General features: G+C 34.6%; 1 protein-coding gene across 4 annotated transcripts in view; it reads right to left on the bottom strand.

Moving 5' to 3' along the window:
* Positions 1-277: 277 nt before the first annotated feature.
* The window catches only part of LOC122574712 (lachesin-like), an 86,671-nt gene continuing 62,628 nt past the window's right edge, over positions 278-24,320 (bottom strand). The window contains exons 6-12 of one of the 4 annotated variants that reach the window (XR_006319145.1): positions 20,516-20,599; positions 16,265-16,388; positions 12,188-12,325; positions 11,954-12,073; positions 7,974-8,141; positions 873-5,830; positions 278-794 (exon numbers count right to left, since the gene is read on the bottom strand). Coding sequence is in view for 2 of the 4 variants with exons in the window: in XM_043742622.1 (XP_043598557.1) it covers positions 5,535-5,830; positions 7,974-8,141; positions 11,954-12,073; positions 12,188-12,325; positions 16,265-16,388; positions 20,516-20,599 (930 nt within the window). In the remaining 2 variants the exon portion in view is untranslated. Of the gene's footprint in view, positions 5,831-7,973; positions 8,142-11,953; positions 12,074-12,187; positions 12,326-16,264; positions 16,389-20,515; positions 20,600-24,320 lie in introns of all 4 variants that reach the window. The other 3 variants (XR_006319144.1, XM_043742622.1, XM_043742621.1) reach the window with 3 other exon arrangements.

The following is a 24,320-nucleotide window of genomic DNA, read 5'->3' as shown; positions in this document are numbered from 1 at the left end:
AGTCATAAATCCAATAATTCAATTTTACAAATCGTGTCATTACTTTTTCAAAACGCGATATTGCAACGATATAAATTATAAAACAAATCAAATATTAGATGATTTATAAACAGCAGAAGTTAGAACAAAACAGAATAATAAGTAAATTACGAAAAAATAGCGTTTAAGGAATCAAAAGGGATTATCATGCAAATTTTTAGTCTCATTTGGTAGCTCAGTAAGTTGAAAGTCGTCTCTAACGGTATCATGATACTGATTGTGAAATCCGTTTTGCGTACCATTTTTCTCCATTATACGACAATTCATTTTATCTATCTTCAACTTCAAGAAATAACAGTTTAGTAATATATTTATTTATAATTTAATATAACATTCTTCTTAGAAATGACATTTATAACTACAACAACAACAACAAATAAACAAACGACAAATTATCACTTTTTATAAAATAACACAAAGAAATCAAACAATGTATGACATAATACTTGTAACACCAAAAAAGAGTCAATTAACGTACCAATAATTTCTGAGTTTCTCAGTCTCATCCCATAGTTATCATCCTAGCTGTTAAATGGTAAAAAAGGAAAATATTTTTAGCGCGATATCATGCAAGTACATATGCATATTATAATATTAGGAAGCAAAGCGTGTATCATTGCATCTTTTCAATCATGTTCAAATAGTTGTGCAAAAGTGTTCTTAGCCTACTTCTAATCCCTGGTAACGTTTCGATGTTAGCCATGAACCATTTGATTTGAGAGCTTGGGAACTTCTTTAAATCTTCAAGACGTTACCTTCAAAAGAAAAAAACGCTTAAACCTTCTAAAAAAATAAATCACTCTAGCGATAGAAATGGCACAGTAGAGAAGTACCTACGCAGCCTCTCGACGAAGAAATGATAGCAGCAGTCGCTAATTTAGTCGTTCTCGAGGTTCGAGTACCGAAAAATCTGGAGGACATTCATCTATTTAGTAACAGTCGTGTCAGAAGCGTCCGATGACGCGAAGTCATAATCAGACGTTAAACTTGTCACGCTCTAATCCCCGATTACACGATTTTCAGCTAGCTGTACAAGTTCTCTTCCTTCCTACTCTCATTCTTCTTCCTGCTGTTACGAAGGGATTAAACCGAACATTCCGCGTCCATATATAATTATACAATTAACGGGAGGAAACGCAAAAGAAAACGCTATCAACGGTCGAAAATATGTACAAAAATATCACGAATATCTTTCTTTTTCACGCTCATTTACCGTTGCCGCCTGTTTCTATTCAACCAAAATACTTCAGAAAAAGCAGGATTCGCACATTTACAGAAAACAACACACTCGCTATGTCTCTTCATCTAGAGTTTAGAAGGAATGAACAAACAAACGGGATCCTCGATGAGGGATCGTGCGATCTGTATGAATATAGAAAAGGATTACCAATAAGTTGTCGTCTGCGAACTTTTTTATTAGAAATATGCGAAAGCATATATGCATTGTTAGAAGGAGAGAAATTATTGTTCAAAGGTATTATTTTGTAAATGGATCTACGTTATATTTTAGATAACAAAGTTCAGAAAACCTTCGTTTCAAAGCGAATCGAGGCAACGCAAATGAAAGTTTTCGTTTTAACTTGCACATACTCATACCTTTTCATTCATCTTTTCGATATGAAAGTTTGCGATACGATTAAACAGCGAACTGATTTCGAACCGGTTCTATTGACTCGCGATTAATACATTTACAAAATTTATGACAGATGAAAGAGCTCGACTTTAATTCGAAAAATAGGAAAAAAAGAGGAAATAAAAGATTATTGTAAGTATTGATGGAGAAATCAATTAGTTACGAAAAAGTAAATGTTTGGTTTTTGCCAAAGGCGATTACGTGGGAAGACAAATGTACAACAACACTACCTAATCGTAACTATTCACATAAATGCTGCACTACCTAAAATAATATCATTATCCAGTGTATCATATTCCGAAAAGATGTATACGTTTATTTCTAAATAAAGATATAATAACGTTAAATTGACATAGGTAAATAAACAGATCGCACGTATCTAATCAAGGTTCGATCTGTCGTTCGTAAGCGAGTGTGTGTACATATAGATAGACGTATATACGCGATGCCTAAAATCACTTGGTCCGACCGAAGGAATCCGTCCGTTAAAGCATCCGCCTTGGTCAAGATGTTTGATACTGAACGCTTAAGAAGCTACCGCCGACAGCGATTAAAAATGCGATACACCCTATTAATACTTGCCGCTTACGAGGTCTACTTACATATACAGATAACTTAGTTACCCTGACGTGTCAATATGCACACACATGTACACGTGCGAGCTTGCGTGTGTATGATACATAGATACGTGTGCAAGCATATGTACATGCACATCACGCGAATTTATTGCCGTTGAAACTGACATAAGAAGTACAAACCTGGCAGTTTGTTTTGCGAATATAACGTATGTGTATCATATGTGTATGCGTGTCTATATGTTGCCAGGATTGTAGGTTTTATCTTCATCTACCCTTCCTTGCTTTGTTTCCTCTTAAGTTTCTTATTCTTACATCGTCGTTTCAAACCTTTTCTACTTTGCTAGCTTATTATCATCTTCAAAATTAACAGGATCGTGCCTTTTCAGAGTTTTTAGATTAGTCATTATTATCGTATAAATTTAATCAGAGCGTAGTATGACAAGGATTGATAATGGTGATCACGATGAATCTTTAAATTACTCACGATTAAAGTTGTTACAGTATCAAGATTTTCACAAAGTGTATCGAATTTAAATCAGATGAACTTCTAGAAAACTAATTAGTTAGAAAACTAAACTTTTACACGACTTTTGTGTATTAATTTGATAAGGGGACAGAGATTTGTAGGAAAGAAATTTTTACCTATTAAAGATATCAAATTCTACAAACTAAAAACATTCCAGAAAAATAAATTTCTATGAAATTTTTCGTGTAGGTATGAAACGAGGATATAACTTTTACATATCCAATAGTTTTATTGAACATTCGCGATGCAATCGTATCGTGTATTTATGTGTAGCATTCCCTATGGCAGACCTTATAAAAGACTTAAAGTCTTACTTTTTTCTCAACGAGTAAACGAAACAGGATATATATCGATACGAATAATCAGATCGATGCAAACAACATATTCGTATATATCTGTATGAATGATCTTGTTAATATAAATATTTTATCCATTTTGCTTTCACTCAAAGTAAAGCTTTAACATCTTGTTTCATTATACGCTCGCAAATCACATGTCTCGTTTTCTCTGTTACTTACCTATGTAATACATACATACATATGTGAAACATTCTTATATGCTCGAGTTAGATTGTCCACATTTGCATTTATCTCGGACTGTCTACAATTTAGGGTGTAGCTACTTTAATTTCATTCAGAAGAAACGTTCGAACGTCGACGATCTTAAAAAGCAGAACGCGAGCCCATGTTTATAGCATAGAACACATTATACCACTCACGTAAAAATACAAGTTCCGTGGTCCGTTTGTAGGCTACTAGTCACGTAAAAATTAAGCGATATACCATTTTATAATGGGAAACATCTTTTCTCAATTTTCCTTTATAGGAAACATATTCTCAGAAATTTTCAAGTACCAAAAGCAAGAAAATTTTTTAGATTTTTCTTCAAAATGTAAATCACGGATGTCACACATCTGCACATATCAAAGCGTCATTTTTTGAATAACAGTCTTCATTTTGCAGCACTCTGGGATACTTAGACTTGTTTGTTTGAATTTGTATGAATAGAATATTTAATTGCAAAAAAAAATAAACTAAAGGAAACTAACCCTTTCAATTTTAGGATACGAAACATATCATTTTGTATTAAAATTTACTTACATAGAAGTGACTATTGATTACAGAAATACAGAAACATAGTCCAATTATGAACATATTTAAGAAATAATTTATCAGTTATCAATTAGAATAAAACATCTAATGGTGGTTTCATATCCCAAAGTCTTTAGGATTTTCTAACACCACCATAAAACTATTAAATTGCTCTTAAAACTAATTACAAAAGATGTTTTCAAACAAATAAGTGGCTACTAGAATTATCTACTATCCCCCACAAAACACGTCTGCTGTAAAAGGAGATACTATACAGTATGAACCTCATGACAGAAATGTCATGGGATATAAAGCACATTATATATGTATATGCACATTTTGATGAATTTATAGGTGTTCCGTCATACGAGATTTTGATGATTTCTTAATATCTTAGAGAAATCAACATTTTAAACATTTTTTTCCTATACATATAACCGTCGATCTGACATAGTTTACGAGACATTCGCAAACAACTGCAGGTACCACTACAATGTATTTCTACCTATAATAGTGTGTCAATCGCAACGATGCATAAGTTGCCTGCCACCGGCCGCTTATCTTCTGTTTATGAACGAGGATTAGCAAGGTTAAAGGCCCCGTGTACAACATGCATATGCGACGCTGCAAGAAATGTTTTGTTATAACTTATAACTCAATTAAAAGTGAATATCGTCAATGTATTACGTCTAGGTTCGCATGAACTAATAACGATTGTTTGATTTCATAAAATAGTATCAATTATTCATTCGCCTATTACTATTATAATTAATTTGTTATCATTTCACGCAAGCGTTGTCGGCCATCTCCCAATGACCAAATTAAAAAAACTAAACCAGATCAAAACCTAAACCCAATAAATTGATAATATTCATTTTTAAGTGAATTATTATAGACATTTCTTGCAGCCTAACATATGCAGTTGTGCACAAGGCCTTTAAGCTCGCCCGACTCTCGTATATAAACAGGAGATACGCGACCGGCAACCAATGCTGACGCATATGCTGCCACGCGCGCATAACTATAGGCAGAAATACATCGTAGTAGTATCTACAGATTTTTGCTAGGAAACTATAAATATAAATATAAATATCTTGGAAACTAAGACCGATGGTTATATGTATAGGGAAAAATTTCCAAACTATTGAACTTTACAACATATTAAGAAATCATTAAAATCGGAGAGGACGAAACGATTCTACAAGTTCACTTACATTTTTTTTATAATTTGAGCATTAAATTCAAAATTATTAATTGTTCGATGAATAAAACTTACGCTACTACTGATATCTCCTTTTCTTTATAGGACACTTCTTTCAAAGACACAATCTTAATATAAATTCGTTTAATTTCTTGAAAGGTTTTTCATTTACAATCTCCCAATTTCAAAATCCTGTTCCTATACGTTGCAATGCGTACAATCTCATTTCAATCCAAATCCTTCCATCGTTTCACCGATTCGCCAAAATCAATTCATGTTTGCTCTCTTATCATTAAAATTACAATGTAAGAATAAGTCACTGAGGAAAGTGAATACGTGCCTGGTCTGCACAAAATTAATGTAAAATAAAGCGCATCGTACATCAATCCTTTCTTACATTATTACGATATTAATATACCTACATCTAATAACAGCAGATTTTCCAAACCTTTATCTGCCTGTTTGTTCACTGACATCTCTCACAAGCAATGATCAGCATTAAAATGATGAGGAGATCAGAGGCTCGTCGACGATGATTCGCGTTAGAATTGGCGCTGATTGTTGGCCTCTTCTTAGCGATCCTTACGGTCGGCACTGCAGTTGCAACCGATGGATATCCTACGTGTCCACTGATCGTATTGTCTACGGATAGAGGTTTGTTCTCCATTTTCTCGATTTCTGCCGAACCATAGACAGTCTCATCCTCTTCGTCGTAAAAAGATGGCCGAGCAACTGTTTGAGTTTTTGTGGGCCCTGAAATTTCTGAAATAAATACCAGAAAAGGCATTTCATTTTAGTTACTTTTTTAGAAGATAATTTTGAAAGGAAGAAATAGTGTTACTTTCCTTTGAATTTTATCAAATGTAAGAGCTTCAAATTCTTAGAATGAAAAATTCTGGCACATTTTTAAAAATAATTTATGCAATGAAGTATTGTCTAGAATGAATAGATGGAATAAGATTTAACTTTCCTCGAATGATAAATTTATGCTTTCAACACTTACCATGCCTTTTCTTCTACATTTAAACTCGTACAAAAAAAATTATTCAAATATTATTGTTATTTACGACAGTCAATAACAAGGCTTTTATTAATATTCCTAATATTTGATGTATGTAAGAAGCTTACAGCAAATTTTTCCTTTAACGTGATCGATAACTGAAGAATTAGGTATTGAACTTGATTCCTATCTTTCCATCGGAGATTTTGTACGTGATGATAAAAATACATCGAATTGTTGTTATCTAGAGATACCTATTTCACCAACAAAAAAAACTTTAACAAGAAATCAATAATTTTCACGAGAAAATTAAGAACAATATCGATGTAAAGTGTGATCGTGGATAAAGGGAATATTTTTGTAGTTGATTAATTACAGAGAAAACAAAAATTTTGGGAAGCGCTGGCAAGAAGAAGAAAACATTTCGACTAGATGAAATTCTAAATAAACTTTGACTAAACAAAGTTCTAGTCGTACTTTTCGTGACATACATCATAGTTTTCTCGTTTACCTTTCTTTTTGCAGCCTGTATGGTAAAATCGCTAGTATCTTTCAGAAAGTAAGGAATTAGTTTACGTGAAAGATTTCTCGCAAAATTATCTTATTATGTACAAAAAGTTGGTAACGATTTTGACAGTTGATACTTTCCGTTAGAATAAGAAGAGAGAGGAAAGAAAATATTTTTGGCGCATTAAGAATGGTGGCAGTGAATAATCGGCGATGCTCTCATGAGAAAGAAGAATATGCACACTGTAGTACGCTGTGTGATAAGTAAAGTAGTAGGTAAATCCTTGCGTCAGGGAACAACATTGATTCCTAAAACGCGAGAGGCTCTCGTGACGATTTACGGAGGACACGAGCGTGCGACCGAAGTGAACCAAAGTGCACGAGCTGCTCGTGATTCCCCTGAGTCTGACTCTGACCCGATTGGGAAATCCTCAGCATCGTATGCGAAAAGATAAGGATTGACCGAAAGAAGCCGAATGCTGCCAGGGGGTAAATCCTCTGGAAGATTCCGTGACAAAGTGAGGATGCCTGTAAACGCGAGCGTGTTTGAAACGTGCGAAACACTTTCCTATTTCTATCACACCGCCATCAGTCTTTTATCTAATATGCAATCCAGCAAAAACAATTTCCACTTGGATATTCCGCAAAGATTCGTTAACCCGTCGCCAAGGCTGCTGTTATCAGCCGTGAAATAACATCAGAACGGAGACAAATTTCCGATATTGACTATCAATCGATTAAGCCCTACTTTGCTTGATACTTAACGATTCTTTCAGCTGGTCTTGTTAAGTGCGACGCTATTTGAAAGTAGCTAACCAATCATCTTTTACTCGTTACTTAGTATCAGTCCGACGACCACAATTACCGTCGTCGTGTCGTTAATTTTCGATTCGGCGTTTCTTTTAAATTTTTCTTGCGGTGTAAAGTGAAGCCTAATGACAATAATGAAAATACATTTACTTTTATATATGTGTGTAATACAGTCGCTACATTTCATGATCTATCGGAGATAGGAACTATCGCCAAAGAGAATACGAAAGTCACGCAAAAAAGGATCGAGTCACGACAAGTGTTAAAATTCCAAAAAAGGCATTTCTGCACATTAGCACGTTTTTATTAATTTATTTTGTTAGGTTAAAAATTTGAGATCGATAGTTTAAAGGCATACAAGTAAATAAAAGCAAATGTAAAAAAAGCAAAAAAACAACAACTAAAAAGAAAACGATAAGAGAATAACACGATACATATAAATAAAATATGAGTATTTTGTTAAGAACCTTTTTTATGATGAAAACAGAATGTTAATCCTAAGAAAACCAGGAATAAACAATTTTAATGTGACTATAGCTATTTATAAAATTGATCGGAAGTAGATATGTAATTCCAGGTCATACTTACCATACAATCGAATACTGCTCTCGACGTCACCAAGAGAATTTTTGGCTACACACTTGTAAGTACCCACGTTGTCTTTTTGTAAATTGCGAATTGTTAACACCATCCGGACCTCGAACTTTGATTTTTCGATCATCTGCACGTCATGTTGTTGACTCGATATTATCATCGCTATGCAGACAAATTTTATATTATTTTTATTCAGAATATACATATATTTACTCATAACAAACGTATCGTAATCATATCGTATGAATATTGACAGAAACCTGCAGATTTTCACTCATTATATATATTCACTCATTATATATTATATATATATGCTTATATACAATAAAGTAATTAATCTATATTTAACAATAAAATATAAATAAGACAATAAGAATAGGATAATTTTTGCAATCCTTCGTAACGGAGATTGTTGCCACGCGCAACCAAAGCGATATCATGCACTATAGTTTGTCTACTTATGCATTCCCTGAATTATTGTTGAATCTTTATCGTTCTACGCCGTCTACACCGGAATCTATCCTGATGATTATTTGGTTTGCGATATAGATCATTATCAGAAAAGACTACACGAATACCAGTGATAATCCATATGAATTTTTAACGGTGTGTTCTAATTCATGATAAAAGCTATACCGAACTTACTGAAATCACTTTTTCTACTTTTACAATGACATCACAATTGGACTCCATATAAAAAATGATAACAAAGGTACTGTAAGAAATATTTTCACTTGAAAAATGACTGCGAACGTGCGAACAGAACTGTTGAGATATGTATAATTTTCTGTGCTGTACTGGGTTAAATGCGTAGTAGAGATACTTGTATGTGAGTATCAGTGTGTAGAAGTATGTGTGTGCGTAGCGTCTCGAAAGCAGATGAATGTAAACAGTTCAGTGGGTTAACAGTCGGGTATAGAAGAAAGTGCTGAGACGCGTGCAAGTGTGTATCAATGAATATATTAGAAATCGTCCATAAAATAAACATATAACTATTCCAATATTAATTCCAAGTGTAAATTTAGTGTTTCCGTAACATTATTTCGGCTTCAAAGATCCACGATTCTCAACAAGAACTCTACAAATTTGGAATTGAAAAACAATAATAATTACTGGATTAATACGAATCCGAGAATCGTAAAGAAGTCGTTGGTACTATTAATAGTAATAAATTAAGTAAGTACCACGTATTCTATCCATGGCTATAAGATGCGTACTTAGGTAGTATGTATATCTGTATAGATACATATGGCGTAGTATATGGCGTAGCCTGAGAATATTACAAACAAGCGAAAAGTATGCGAAAATCACTTCTTAGTATCCGACGAGTCTCTTTATTACAGTTTGAAACGTTCCCGTACATGCACGCACACACACATATGTGTGTATATATATACATAAATAGGATAGGGGAAAAAGAGTACATTGGATTTTCTGTGTTGGGTAAAAATTACATACGAATACATTAGAACGAACTGCTCCGTAGGAGTTGCGCTGAAGCGAAAGCATGTTTGCTGCCAGAGCTACAAATGCTCGGAGAATATATTTGCGAACGATCGAGTGTAATTCACTCTCACGTTTGTCTGTAACTTTTTGTCAACTCTGCATGAAAATATTAGAACTTTTAAGGAAAGATAAAACGCGTTCGTTCTCTGTTTCTTCCTACGTGGAAGTTTCTTTCTACGTTCTAGAAGAAGATCATAAAATGTTACTGGCCGCTTTATTTGAATCGTGCGAGTTAATACTCTTAATTTTAACTAACGAAGATACACTCCTGCGAACATATTTCTGATTCCGTCTCTCCTTTTTAACATAAAGTACCTTTTAGCTTCTTAGAAGCCGCGTATCTATTTGAAATGCGTCGCCAGAGTATGTAAACCGATCGGTATGGAACACCGAGTTCTATGTTATATAAAATATACCGATGTAAAATACATAGATGAAAGCTATGTAGCGTTTACATTCATCAACAAGTAATGAATCCAACTGCACATTACGAGGCTTTGTTAAATATTAATTTTGTTTTGCTCTACGAAGTGAAACTGTAGAAGAACTCCGTCTAATTCCGACGATTTTTGAATATGTTGTACAACTCAACATTTTGAACAACTTTTTCCTGTTTATGTAACTGTCGGTCGTCTATAGTTTCCAGGATAGTCGCAAAAAATTATCGATACCACCACAGTGAATTCTGCCTATTATTGTGCGTCCATGACAGCGTATATGTCTGTATATTAGTTATTAGCGATCGGATAGAATGATCTGGTTGAAACGTAACACTTATACTTGTTTGTCTATATATGCAAACCCAAACCCGATACATTGATGACACCCATTTTTGTTTGAAACAGACATTTCTTGATCTCGCATATGCAAATGTGCACGGAGCTTTACCCAACTCTCATTTTTAAGTACTGCATATATGTTACAATAAAAGATAAGTGCTAGGTTTCAATTGGGTACTTATACCGGTTCGCCGCAAGGCTTGCGGCAAGAAATACTAATATGACGCTGTTACGGACGTACAATTGATTTCTACAACATATCTTCTTTTCTACAGTTTCATCGTTTCACAGTAATTACTTTGTTGTGACAAATAGATAACTTTACAAAATTCAACAAGTATAAAGAATATTAGAATTTATCGCACAGATATTACCATTGCGCAATAAAATATTTTGGTATTATGCTAAATGATTATAATTAAATTTTATGAAGATACCAAAATACAAGGTGAATAAATCGATTGGATTTTAAAAATAATAAATATACAGAAAAAGAATATGTACCTATTATCATTACTAGAAAGAAGTCTCGCACCGCGACACAGCACTGCTCTTTATCACTCGCCGTCACACATTCTATATTGTTTTATTTACTACATTTCATTATATGCTCGGTGATGGACTCTCATTAAAAGATCCTCATTTGTTAGAGTATTACTAAAGAAATAACAGTAGTGATTTTGTGTAGAAACCGTAGAAAATTTAAAAAAAATTCTAGTTTTGTGAACTTATCGAAAAGCCCGATTTCGATGATATTAAAATAAGCTGTAAAGCTTAACATTCTGGACAACGTTTTCCTGTACATAAAACCGGCGATCGGCCTTAGTTTCCAAGATACACGGAAAAATATCCCGCTGCTCGGCCTTAGTTTTCAAGCTGGGTTGGGTTAGTATTGATATTAATATTAATCCGGGCGACCGCGCTGTGAAGCAACTGGTCGACTCTGCGAATCTCCTTATTGATATTGATATAAACAATGCTGGCCAGCCACCTTACGGTGCGGCATCCGGATTGCCGAATCAATATAGCTTGCAAACTAATACCGTGCAGTGGAATATTTTTCCGCATAAAAAGGTTTTTCAAAATGTTGAACTTAGCAACGTACTTCAGAATCATCGCAATCGAAACAAATAGATTTTCGAAAAGTTCACCGAAATGGTGTCCTTTAAAGCACAAAATTACTAATATAACACTTCTCTATTGATGTTCCAACGAGAAACACCCTTTTCTTGACGATTCATTGGCTTGTATGTAATGAAATGTAGCCGGAACAAATCAAAGCTGTTATACTTCCGTGCTTAAAATTATTGTAGGTGATTATTTATATCAAAGGCCATGACCTCACTGATATGGATAATTTTTGGATATATCGTAGAAATCGAGTTTTCCCCTTGCATGTCACCGCTGCGTCACTGGGCCCTAGTTTGCCAAATATTCGCAAAAAACTACTGGTACCACTACAGTGAATTTCGCCTATAATTGTTCGTCCGTAACAGCGTATGCGTTAGTATTGTTGCAGAACATAAGCGAGAAGGGCACCTTCGAAAAGCGATGAAAGCGATAGAAAAGGTGAAGAAAAGAGACGACGAGATTTACACGCAACTCGGAAAATGAAACTATCCTGCGTGGCGAGGCTTTTGCAAAGTCACATCAAATTACAAAGCTAAATAGCCAACAGAGAGATATTACCGTTATCCTTGACCCAATAATTAATCGACTTGGGCGAAGCCTCGACAAAACATTCCAGGACAACATCCGTACCCAGAGGTGCACCTACCAGTTGATTAGGTACATGAATTACCGGTGAAACTGTGAAACAGAATCTCAAATAGGATTTGTAGACGTAGAACGCTAGTGTATTTCTCTTCGACCGTTTCAAAAGAAATTGGTAAATTATCAGCCAGGATAATCACTATTACTCACAATGAACGTTGATAGAAATACGTTTGCTGACCGCCGGTGGCACACCGTTGATGGCGATACAGAGATAAACTCCCATTTCGTTTCTCGAGATCTTTGTCAGTTTTAGCTCTTCGCCGTGGTACTCGTTTACTGAAGTCACTAAACCAAATAAAAAGCGATAAACATTTTGTTAATCCAATATTACGAAATTTTCTACAATTAAATTTTCGATACAATTAAATATACATGTACACAAATAAAATAGATATTTTCTTTATTTTTCGTAAAAGACGCGTCCTTATTTTTAATAAAGCTTACAAGATCTATTTACAAAAGTATAAGTCTTACAAATGTATGTTGAATGGAAACTAGATTACGGTATTCATTTGGAGAAAATTTAAAGTGCAACAGAAAATTAAAAAAAAATGAAGTCACGCTTTATTGTTATGTATTGTACGTGTACAATACATAACAGTGAAGAATATTCGGACTTCATGTATGATTTATTTTATTATTATACATATGTATTTAATATTTATCGTTTTTAACATATACAATTGGAATTTCCGTTTAATTTTACGCAATTAAAAGATTTTGTATTATGAAATAATATAAGAACGCTGCTTAATAATTTCTAAGCTACACTGAACGAGTTACCGAGCAAAGTTTAGCTTGAATTTTCATAGTCTTTGTGACAGAGGTGAAGCGATAAGAAGAAGTTAAAAAAAAATTCTTCACCGTTGCATTAACAATTTATGAATAGAGTCAATTTTTACGTGGAGATGAAAGTTTAGAAAGTATACAAAATTTCTTTAAATATATACTTGACAATGTGTTATGACTTAATAGTTTGTACTTTAGTTTTTACAGTTCATCAAATAGTTTCGAACAAGATTATTTTTAGTTTTAAAATAAATTTAAAATAAATTGCTATGGCGATGAAAAAATCTTGACGTTGAAAATTAAAACTTACTTTCCAATTTGAAATAGGATTAAATATACGATAGTTGAAATAATATCAAAATAATGTAAAATAAACATTACGTTCAATTATTTTTAAAGTATATTTAAATTGACAAGGAAAACTGACCAAGATACCTAAAGTAAGCGTTGTATTGCAGTAATAAACAGGTTACACCTGTCCTTTTTCTGTGGCAGCGAGAATATTGCACTGAAATGCACTATCCTCATATGCTATTCTTATTGTGTATTGCTGTGTCTTAAACACGTGGAAATATCGACTTTCTTATAATTTTGAGATGTAAGAGTGTATTACTTCACAAAAATCATAATTTCTCATTTAACTATAATCTATAGGAACAGAAAATAATAGAGTCGTTTGCTGCGAGCAAACATACATCGTGAGTTCTTATAGTTTCATTAATGATCATAAGATTCTATCTAAAGATGGATAGAAATCTCTGTTAACAACATTATTAAGATCTACAGTTGTTAAACAGAAATTTTCATTACTAAAATTTACGAATGTGCTCGAGGCTGTCGTTTTTGTTCTTTGTTTAAGTCGTTGTCCGTAAGGATTAATTAAGGAAACGATGTTACACCTTATCGTTTAAGATGGTGGCCCTATTTAGCCTAGTTAAATTTCTTCGCTACAATAAAAGTGTTTTTTGTAGCGAGAATTCGAATTCACCATTTTACATGTTCTTTTATAATTCATAACAAATAGAAAATTTATCTACAAATCCTAAATAACATCATATAATTATGATTCTATGGCACATTAAGATGATTAATACATACGTATTTCACATCCAAATTTACATCCAAACCAAATACTATCTTTTTATCTTCTTTAACAAAAATGTGGATAAGCAGCTAGCTAAATAAGTTACATATAATTCTCACAGAGAAAACTAACTGAAAAGGTAACTTCCGTAAAACCGTCGAACTGCTTGCTAGCCGTCCCAACGGAAATCGCTAATTAATGAGTTAGTAAATCATAAATCATCGAGTTTCGCTTAAATTCCCGGCGAGGTTATGTTACGTGGTATAACATCGGTAATTACAAAAATATAAGATCCGCGATTTATCAGGAAAACACCGTTTCTTGAACAAATTAAAAATTAAAATTGAATGATTAATTAAAGATGGAAATACAAGGTGGACAACTTAAGAAACTTGGAGCTTTTAACAATAATTACTGTCATAGAAAATATAGATAACCTTTAATGTATATTATAACCCAAAAATCAGAAATGCAAGGAGGATCGTCATAACAAATAATTAATTCTTTTAGATAATAAGGTAAAAAGGTAAAGCTAAGATATACTAAAAGATATTGCTATTACTGCAACTTTAAGGACGACAATATTAGATATTTTTATAAATCTTATTTTATCTATAAATGTTGCACAATGTTTTATAATTCAGATTTCATATCATATATCATATTTCAATGTTCAAATAACCGAGATTTTACGTTTCTCAGAATCGTTGTATATTTCTCGTCATCAGACTTGAAATGGAAATAGCTGCCAGCTTCTAGTACAGAATTATACCTACAATATGGCGAAGGTTATAAAATGCGTGATAGATCGTGAAAGATTGCTAAAAAGTTAAAGTTCATCTTTATAAAAAGTGCATATCCCGCAGTCACGATAAAATGAAATTCCATATTCAAATTAATATCAAGGAATGAAATGTTTTCATATTATATGCAAACTGTTGATTTTTGGACGTTTAAATTTCCTATAAATGTATTAACATCTACAGTTTAGTATTCAATTTGTTTGGAATCATATCTCGTTATTTTACTCTTTATTGATAGATATATACACGAAATCGAAGTAACGTCTTACAATGGATGAAGTTACAGACCTCGTAGTTAGGTTAGCAACGTTTCCCCCACGATATCCAATAATTATTGGCATTGTAGGCCAACAATAAGCTTTCCCGTTTGCGCGCAGCTAGGGCTACTGCACTTAGCACATGTCGCGTCGCAAGGGTTTTATTCGTATACATTGCCATGGCATCGTCGACAGAGCGCTGTAATTCGCCTGCTATTAGTAACACCATGCTGAAGTGAATACTAAATACGTCGTTTAGGTCGAAGCATCAATGCAGAGCGTAGAGAGACAAGGAGGAGTAACTTCGACCGATGTGATGCGATGCGATGCGATGCGATGCGATGCGATGCGATGCGATGCGATGCGATGCGATGCGATGCGATGCGACGCGATGCGATGCTTCATCTCTATACACTATCAAGTGTCCCGCGATTTTATGAACGCTATCGGCCGGTCGTTTTCGCCGACGTGACGCGACGTGAAGTAACGCCACGGGGTGTCCAACGGTTTCGTTTTATCGATCGCCACGACGATCCAACCGTATCATTACGCAACATTTCAAGAGCGTTATACAGTTGTACGAATAGCCGATGATATTGTTAAAAAACGGACTAAGTATTGGAAAGAAATCATTTTTCCTTCTTCCTCGTTTGATGTTTAGTTTTGACGCAGATGTTTCATAGTTACATATACAACAATGATATCCGAAATACCATACCGAATATTAATGTGAGTCATGATCATTGCCCTTACAATTAGTAACTACGGCAGTTGAATTCATCAGAGCATGGATTATGCATAGGAATATAAAGTAGAAAAAAAGAAGCAAAGCCAAGAATATTTCAGAAAAATAGATATTTAGTTGTTAATTAATGTGTTTCAATCTGTACAGTGACACTATCATGAGAGTGTTATGATTTCCTAAAAAATTAACTTATTCTATCAGTATCACGCTTGTAGTAAATTGACGATACGCATATCTCAAAATTATCCGCGAACGTGTTTATGTTTCAAGATAAATCAATTCCGCAGGTGAACCGTTAACGTGACCCGTTAAAACCAAGACTTCTATTGATTCCTTAGGGTGTTGCACAAACTGTTACTTAACAATTTCTAGAAAGTTACGTCTCCTGCAGGCAGTTTGGGGCGAGTCCGTCGAGGCGTAACGATTCGCGGTGAAATAAGGAAATTAAAATACCAAGTGAATCCAGCGACTGGGTTCGAGGAAAACATAATTGTATATTCTGCGTTATTGCAAAATGGTTGGAGGGTCATCTATATTAAATCTTACCATGAGACTTTTGGTTCAAGGCGCTTCCTGCAAATGGCTTCCGAATTATAATGTTCTTCCCGTCTTCTCTACGCCACGATATGCTGGGTGTAGGCACGCCTCTTGCACGGCACGTTAACTTCACCTGTACGTGTTATGAAACCAAAATTATAAAGAGAATCGAGTTCGTTATTGCCGGCCGCGGAGTCACGTATAAATATGTTTGGAAAAATTAGCTATCTGAGCAAGAACCATTTTATTTGCTTGAAATTATACCACTTGTACAAAAATTGCTCGCGCAAAGTAAATCAATCATTCGATAAATTAGCTAAGAATCCAATTAATAGAAATGGTTAAAATTGCGATATGCTTTACAATCATTATTCTTATAAAATTCGCGGAAGATTAGTTCTTTTCCTGCGCGGGTTCCTTCGATTCTCATTTTCATTCAAAATTTTACTCTACAAAAATTTGTAAAGTGAAAATTCCAAAATTTATAATAAAAAGGAGGTGGTAATCTAGTTGTAAAAAAATAAATTTTCAACGACAAAGGAGGCCGTTGACTTCGAAATTTTCATGATCCGATATTATTTTACTATGCCATTATATTATGAAATGAAAATTTACAAAACTTTTATGTGAAACTGTATGACATAAATGTTAATGACCTTAAGAAGCTTTCTTCCCGCTTCTTTACAAATTCATTCTAAGTTCGAGACAACAGTTACTAGAAATTCATACTTTATTCTCGAATATTGTTCATTATCGAATGATAAATTTTATCGCTATATTTCATAATTTAATGATTGTTTATTCAATTGAATAAACGTAAAGATTTTTGAATTGTTTAAGATAAGCCGTGTTAAAGAAAACCATAAGTGGCTTGAATTAATAATGTACATTGTTTCGCCAGTTCGCTGTCATGAGATTTTGTAGCGAAAATATGTCATGCGGACAAATTAAATTGTCCAACCATCTTAGGAACCAATATTTCCTATAGTACGTAGCGAACAATACTAACAAGAATATACATACCACTTCTCGCAATCTATCATTTTCAATAATCACTAAGTCAATAAATATTTGAATGGTGAAACATATAACACAAATGAGGAAATACATATATATTTTCTATATGGCTGAAAATAAATATAAAATCATTACGTACGATCGTTACAGAAATCTCATTTATGACATTATACATAAATTAAAAATTGTCAGACATAAAAAAGTGCTCCAACTTTTAAAATTGTGTGATTTTCTCAATCTTACAATTGTCTGATACTTAAATCACATAACAAATTATATTACGTGTTGTTACCAATAATTACCAATGAAATGTCGGCAAAGTTTTGAGCTTCGATATATTAAATTGAAATATTACATTCTTGACGTAAGTATCGGAATTTAATTTGATATACATTTACTCGATGAACATTTATTCGATGAAAATTGATCGATATCCACGCGCTACTCTCAACTTTTTACACAAAATTCACGACCGCTGTTTTATATTTACGAATATCACTTTCGAATTCAAAGAGTTAGTTTATATTATTATATGTTTAAGGGCCATAGCAAAAATCTATGCTAAAGAACGTGTGGAGTTGAAGACAATCGGTAGCGCTCGGTGCTTGGATGAAGCAAATTCGTAGCATTGAACCGCGCGCGTATGTCGTGTGTGTGTGTGTGTGTGTATTTGTGTGTGTGTTATGCAGTGAGAAAACACAGCTGAAGAAAGGACTCGAGAGACGCGCGAACATGCCACCTGAGCACTCGGACTGTCCGCCGTAGTGTATGAAGAGTGACAAATGTACTATTTTACGCTCCATATATGAATATATTCGTCCTGCACGTGTTTTCAAATTGTGTAAGGCGATGGAAGACGCTTGAAAATACAGCAGGACGCCAATTGTTGGAGAACATGAATAAATCAAGTTGTTAGTATCGAGGTATCTATATGATTGGGTGATTTAATTTATCAGATTTCTTCTTTACTATTCTAAATTTAACTAATGCTTATTTCGACATTGAAAATTGTCTCTTTTCAATCTTTCATTAACATTTCTCAATACGGTAAGTGATTACGCATTGTGAAAAATGATATTTCACGTTATTTCAACGTGTGACACGCGTAAACATTTAGGAATTAATTTGATGAGAAGTTGAATTAATTAGATAAGATCGATATTATGTAATAGCGTTAATTTATTTTTATTACTAAATGGAAAAACAGAGGAATAACAAGGATGAAAGAGATTTTACGGTGAACGAATAAACGAGGTACAGTTGGAATAATCGAGATTCTCTTCGAATAGAATTTTGTCGTTGAATGGAACGAGGTAAAGTTTCCTGTATTGGTTTAAAGAATATCGAGTCCCACTGATCAAATTGTAATCAATTTAGCATTAAACAATAGCAAACGTTCGATTTAGTCAAGATTTCAAAGTGAAAAACAAAAGCGAAATCATGTAACATGTGCACGGCTGGAAAATTAATGAAATTCGATTGATCTGAAGAACGTTGCGTATCTGAAAATGGAATCAGCTTAGTATTTTGTAGTATAGTTATTTGGGGTTGTTCGAGGCTAGGAAGGAATTTTCCTTTTCAGTAGAGAAAGTATTGCGAACAGACTCGGATCGTTTTCTCGATCTCATCTCGTGTTTGTAGGATCGTCTTCGCAAATGTCTTTATCAGTTTTAAATTAAGGACACAGGTAGGTTGCGATATGCTAAATGTGGGATGATGCAGGAAGCCAGTTTCAAAGTTTTAGCCCCAGGTCGCATTGAAATTCAGATAAAGTAGGAAACGTATCGTGTCGCGGAACAGAGAATCTCGACACGCAACGAGAATTTTATAAACACGAGGACCATCACAACCATGGGAACCGCGCTAGCTACGTGCCATTAATAACAATACTTATCATTTGGATGAAAAAGTATCTTCTATTTGGTTCAATGTTCGATCCCATACTTTCAACGACAAATATTGCCACGGATTCCAATTGAAGTTTTCATTTTGTATAAGCTTGACCCTAAATTCATCGTGAAACTATGTACATATTTCCTATGACAGCAAAATACGAGGTCGATGTCCATTTTCATGCACTTATCGTTTTTTCTTACCACGATCTCTATCCCGAGATTCAAAGTTATTTTCCCAACTTGTGACTTTTTTTATGGACTTTGGTTTGTAAATTTTAATTTATTTTTTAAACGAACACTGAAACTTATTCATAAAATATTAAACAATGATTATTCAAAAATTCATGCAGATTTCATTTCTTTGATTAGGCATATTTATAAAAACACGAGTTTGCATGAACATCCGCTAATAATAATCATCATTTCCACAAGGAAAAAGCAGTTATCTCAATTCAACTATTTCATGCAATATACATGTATAGCGTATACGATGGTTATCAAAGTTACAAGTTACAATATATGAAAAGTTTGATAAATCTTAGCGATCCGTTCTGCGCTAATTAGGCGAGTGATTTTATCGCAAAACAGGCAAGAGCTAAATACAAATTCTCCTTTCCTCTCGTTACATAAATTCTCGTATATATATATTATGTCATTTCATCGTGATTTTTTAATTGTGCTCTCGTGAAATGTAGTAGACGAACTAGCTTTAAGTGCCGAATTTCACAGAGATTGGATACTAACGCGATATATATACATGATACGTTATGACTATGCGTACAGAATTTTAACTTTGTAATTTACGCTTCGTATACGCTGAAACACTATGTATGTACTGATATACAATACAATGAGCGAAACTTTTGGAAGGCATTTTATCAATGATATCCAGAAAAAAGTAATGCATATTTTCTGCATCACAGTATCAGTTTTGATAAAAAAAACTGGGAAAAGGAAAATCTGTACACGTTACATATACTAAATGTACGTTTCGAAAATACGCACTCCTATGATACGTAAACACGCAACAGGTTAGTGAGATCTCTTAGTAATAGGATTTCTCTTTCCTTCTTTCATAATGCGATAAATTATTGTGAATCTTTCTTAATCTATAGAAACGATAATATCCAAGTATATTACGGTGTAACCGAGAAGTAACTTCCACGATGAAAAGTCGATGAAACTTAATCCTAACCGAATTTTAAACCGAATACATATACCCTACAATTATAATAGATTGGTATCTTTACAAACTGTTACGATAAAATGCGAGTTAAACGTAGGTACATCGTATTTCTTGACTAACAATAAATAGTATGATGAGAGGATTGATTAAGTGTCAATTTACCTGTCCTCCTTCGCGTATCATGACATCGCTCGATGTCTCTTCCGGAATAAAGTCCGGTGGCACGACGACCGACAACATGCCTGTCTGAAAAAATATAACATTATCTTTTATCAGTTAACTTTATTCGTTTATTTATTTTACTAATAGGGGGATTAATAGCCCGAAGAAACGTTCTCTCAATTTTGACCTATTGTAAAAATTTCATCGGAGATATTTCATTTCATTCAATGTCGCCCGCGTTAGTAATCCATAAACAAGCATCGTGTTATAACTAATGAAAACACGTTTCATTGATAATGATACGCTACTGTTTCGGAGTAAAAGCGCTAAAGTTGAAAATATAACGATGAATTTTCGTTATAAATACCGTATCTAGTCGATATAATTGCCGCATATTTTATATGTCGATTAATTAATCCACGAGTGGATGGAGAAAAATTTTATGCATGTTGAAAAAAAATGGAAAATCGCAAACGAAAATTTCTTCCTAACGAAACATTCTTCATTTAGAACAGGATTTTCGTTGGAATTATAGGAAATTGGCAATTTCTCTGTTATCCCGATCAAACTCCCAAGGTAGTAAACCTCTAGAAGAAAAGAATTTGAACGCACCCAGATAAATTTCCTGATGTGAGTACATAGAATTAGGGGTGGAAACCGAGCGTACAATTTTATCGGGGGGCTGCTGCGCCTTACCTCTGACTCCTCCGAGTAACGGTATTTCAACGAGCATGTCAAAACTTGCTCCGCGCTACATATATTTCCCGACACGCACCGGAACCAGCCGAAATTTAATGTTAATGATACGCTTAACGGCTGCACGATGCATCAAGTCCTTTCTTACTGAATCTCTAAATTATATCCGTGGACATTACTGTATTCGCGAGCGGAACTGAATAACGTAAGAGCTCCTAAATCCTGACTGTATTTCGCTTCTCTTAACCTCTGCTGTAGTAAAAGCCTGAGCAACATATCATGGGGTTGTAACGCGGAGCTAGAAGGGGCGTACGAACCCCACCGGTGCCGACGACAACGTTGTCAATGAGTGCCGTGGCTTTTCGTTAATTAACGATACACCACCGACCAATATAATACGTAAGTCGATGCGGATGCTACCCAACATTGTTGCGCTGGTTAACAATCCTCGCTTGAATTTTCACATATCTCGCACCGATCGCGCGCTGGTTAAACGTAAACTACACGTACGCAAATGGGTGCGACAAAGAGACGGCGACGAAAAGAGAATACAAAGTTCCGGATAGATTCACCTAGTTTTTCTATTTGCACAGCGAAACTACCGCTCGTTCGTTACTCATTTTCTGCATGATTTCACTTCTGACTACGCCAGGTTCGAAAACTCAGGAACTTTTATTTGTCCGCTCTCTCTCTCTCGCAGGTGTTTTACGTGGGACGAGCATCTTTTACTGGTTTCTTCCAACTATGTATTCGTCGCTTTCTTGCATTAGAAGATTTATTACACCTGACGCTCACTGATTGATTGCGGAAAGATTCGTTCGAGAATGTTTTACAAAAATATTTTCCTTTTTGCGAATGATTCCTAAACTGGTCAGTGAAAAGAAGGTAAGCTCTCTGCGCTTCTTCATGATAAATGCCGATTATTGAAATAGATTTTGGAACGCTCATTTTCTTGAAATCTCCAGTATTTAAAAACCTTCAACGCTATTTAAAGGTAAACTCTCTTCGATCCTATATAAGGACTGACGACATTCGGTAAGTAGGACAACGTCCTATATAAGTACCTATATAAGTACCTATACAAGTAGTGCAGGTTCTAAACGATGCTGGTTATTGACGCAAGTTATCGTTTCAAATAATCGATATTATTGAATTAGCACCATACATGGAAAATCGCGGTAAGCGTGAAGTCTTACTAGCCGACTATCTATCAACGAGCAAGCTACTACATTATTTAGCGTACTGTTATATAATTCCTTTCAGGGATTCGTAGAGAAAGGAATATAGAACGTGCAAGTTCAATCTGCGTCTGGATTTTACGAAATGATGGTGCATCAAACGACAGGTCATCGCGTCGCGTCGCATCGTGTCGCGTCCCGTTGTCGGTATAGTCGAAGGACTTGGCTTCACTCTAATATCTTTACACTCCACTCACGATTTAAGGAAGCTATCCAACAGTCGACAGAAGATGGAGGCACCTGCTCTTACGTCCTACCGCGAGGTGTGTGCGTAATTACGAGGATGTAATCTACGCTACGACGAAACTTCAATCGTTATAACCGAGTTGTCTCGCAAGTCACTGAACTGCTTAAAACAGTCTCAACGAATACGTCATTAAGGAGAGACAGGCGGGCAGAGGTATGTGCCCCTTCTCGTCCTCTCTATTTCTCCGTGGTACCCTTATCCTTTATCCCTGCCACGTGACAGTTCAGTGACAGGCAGACACGTGCCCAAGCGCGTAAACTTGCCGGTGTCACGAGTGAATTATGAAACTTGGCTTCATTCCACGAATTAATTATCGTCTAGTCGGATAGGACTCTATCAAGGATGTTGATAAATATACGTGTTAATCGAAATAACGCCTGATCGATCAATTCGTTTAGCGGCTTCAAATCCGAGCCAGCCTTATAATCGGCTTTAAAGGATCGTTCATCTTTATGATAATCCGCAGTTCAACGAGACTATTAATACCTATCAGGAATTGCCGATTTCCTTGGAAAATATTTCGCTGTTGTTATTTTGTGTCTTTCTCTTGTGAATATCGATCAAATACGTCAGAGATTATATCTCAACAATAAGATTGGTTTTACCAAGTTCGCATTAAAGGATTCAATTAATTAAAGATTCAATTCCATTAAGTATATGCAAATTTAATCAGAGTAATTAAGTTTGATAAGTGTAATTTAGAATTGAGCCATTTGGAGAATTCAAAGTTCAATTTGTATTTCAATTATTGGAATACATTCGAGCAACTCATCCGTTGTATTAAAATTATTTCCGATGTTATAATTTTATCTCAATTCGGATTCTGTTTCAGCTATTCGTTCAATTCGACTCGCCTTGTTTTTCTTTCAGGTTCTAATTATCAATCTTTCTTTTGCATAATACGATATAGCTTATTGATAGTAGTTGATATTTATGATACAGAGTTAAATAAGTCAATTCGTTGATAAATCATTATTCTCGAATGGTATCGAAAAGTAGGTACTAGGTAATTCGTGTTATGGGTTCGTCTTAAATATTATAAACGAACTGGAAGAGACTGTAATTAAAAGATCAAACGAACTTATCTGAAGTAAAGTTCGGTCGTAGTTTCGTTTGAAGAGATTACATATGTAATCTTCTTCTTGCCGATTATAATAAAGGTGTCGCAACGTTCAGAGTGAAAAAATCGCTATTCTACACACGTCTCCCACTCACACTTGTCATTCTTTTAGAATAAGCCTAAAATTGCTACTTTTGGGGTTGAAAGCAAGAGAGAAAATTCTTAGTAAAGAATTTTTTTAGGATAGGATGTAATCTCTTCAAACAAGGCTCTTTATACAGGGTGGTTTGTAACTGGTGGTACAAGCGGAAAGGGGGTGATTCTACGCGAAAGAAGAAGTCGAAAATATAGAATAAAAATTTTTTGTTTGAGGCTTTGTCTTCGAGAAAATCGACTTTGAATTTTCAACTTTTGAACCTTTTTTCAAAAGAACCATGTTCGCCGAGAGTTCGTTCTGCTCTTTGAATAACACGTCTGTCAGGATGTCGACGATTTGGATACCGGTGTCTGTAATGATCAGCTGCGGCTGATGCGTTACCACCACACGCATCTAACGAAAGTATC

Source organism: Bombus pyrosoma, linkage group LG14 (assembly GCF_014825855.1).
Source record: "Bombus pyrosoma isolate SC7728 linkage group LG14, ASM1482585v1, whole genome shotgun sequence".
NCBI classification, from domain to species: Eukaryota; Metazoa; Arthropoda; class Insecta; order Hymenoptera; family Apidae; genus Bombus; species Bombus pyrosoma.
The sequence above is the reverse complement of the archived record's forward strand: the minus strand, read 5'-3'. Positions and strand labels throughout refer to the sequence as shown.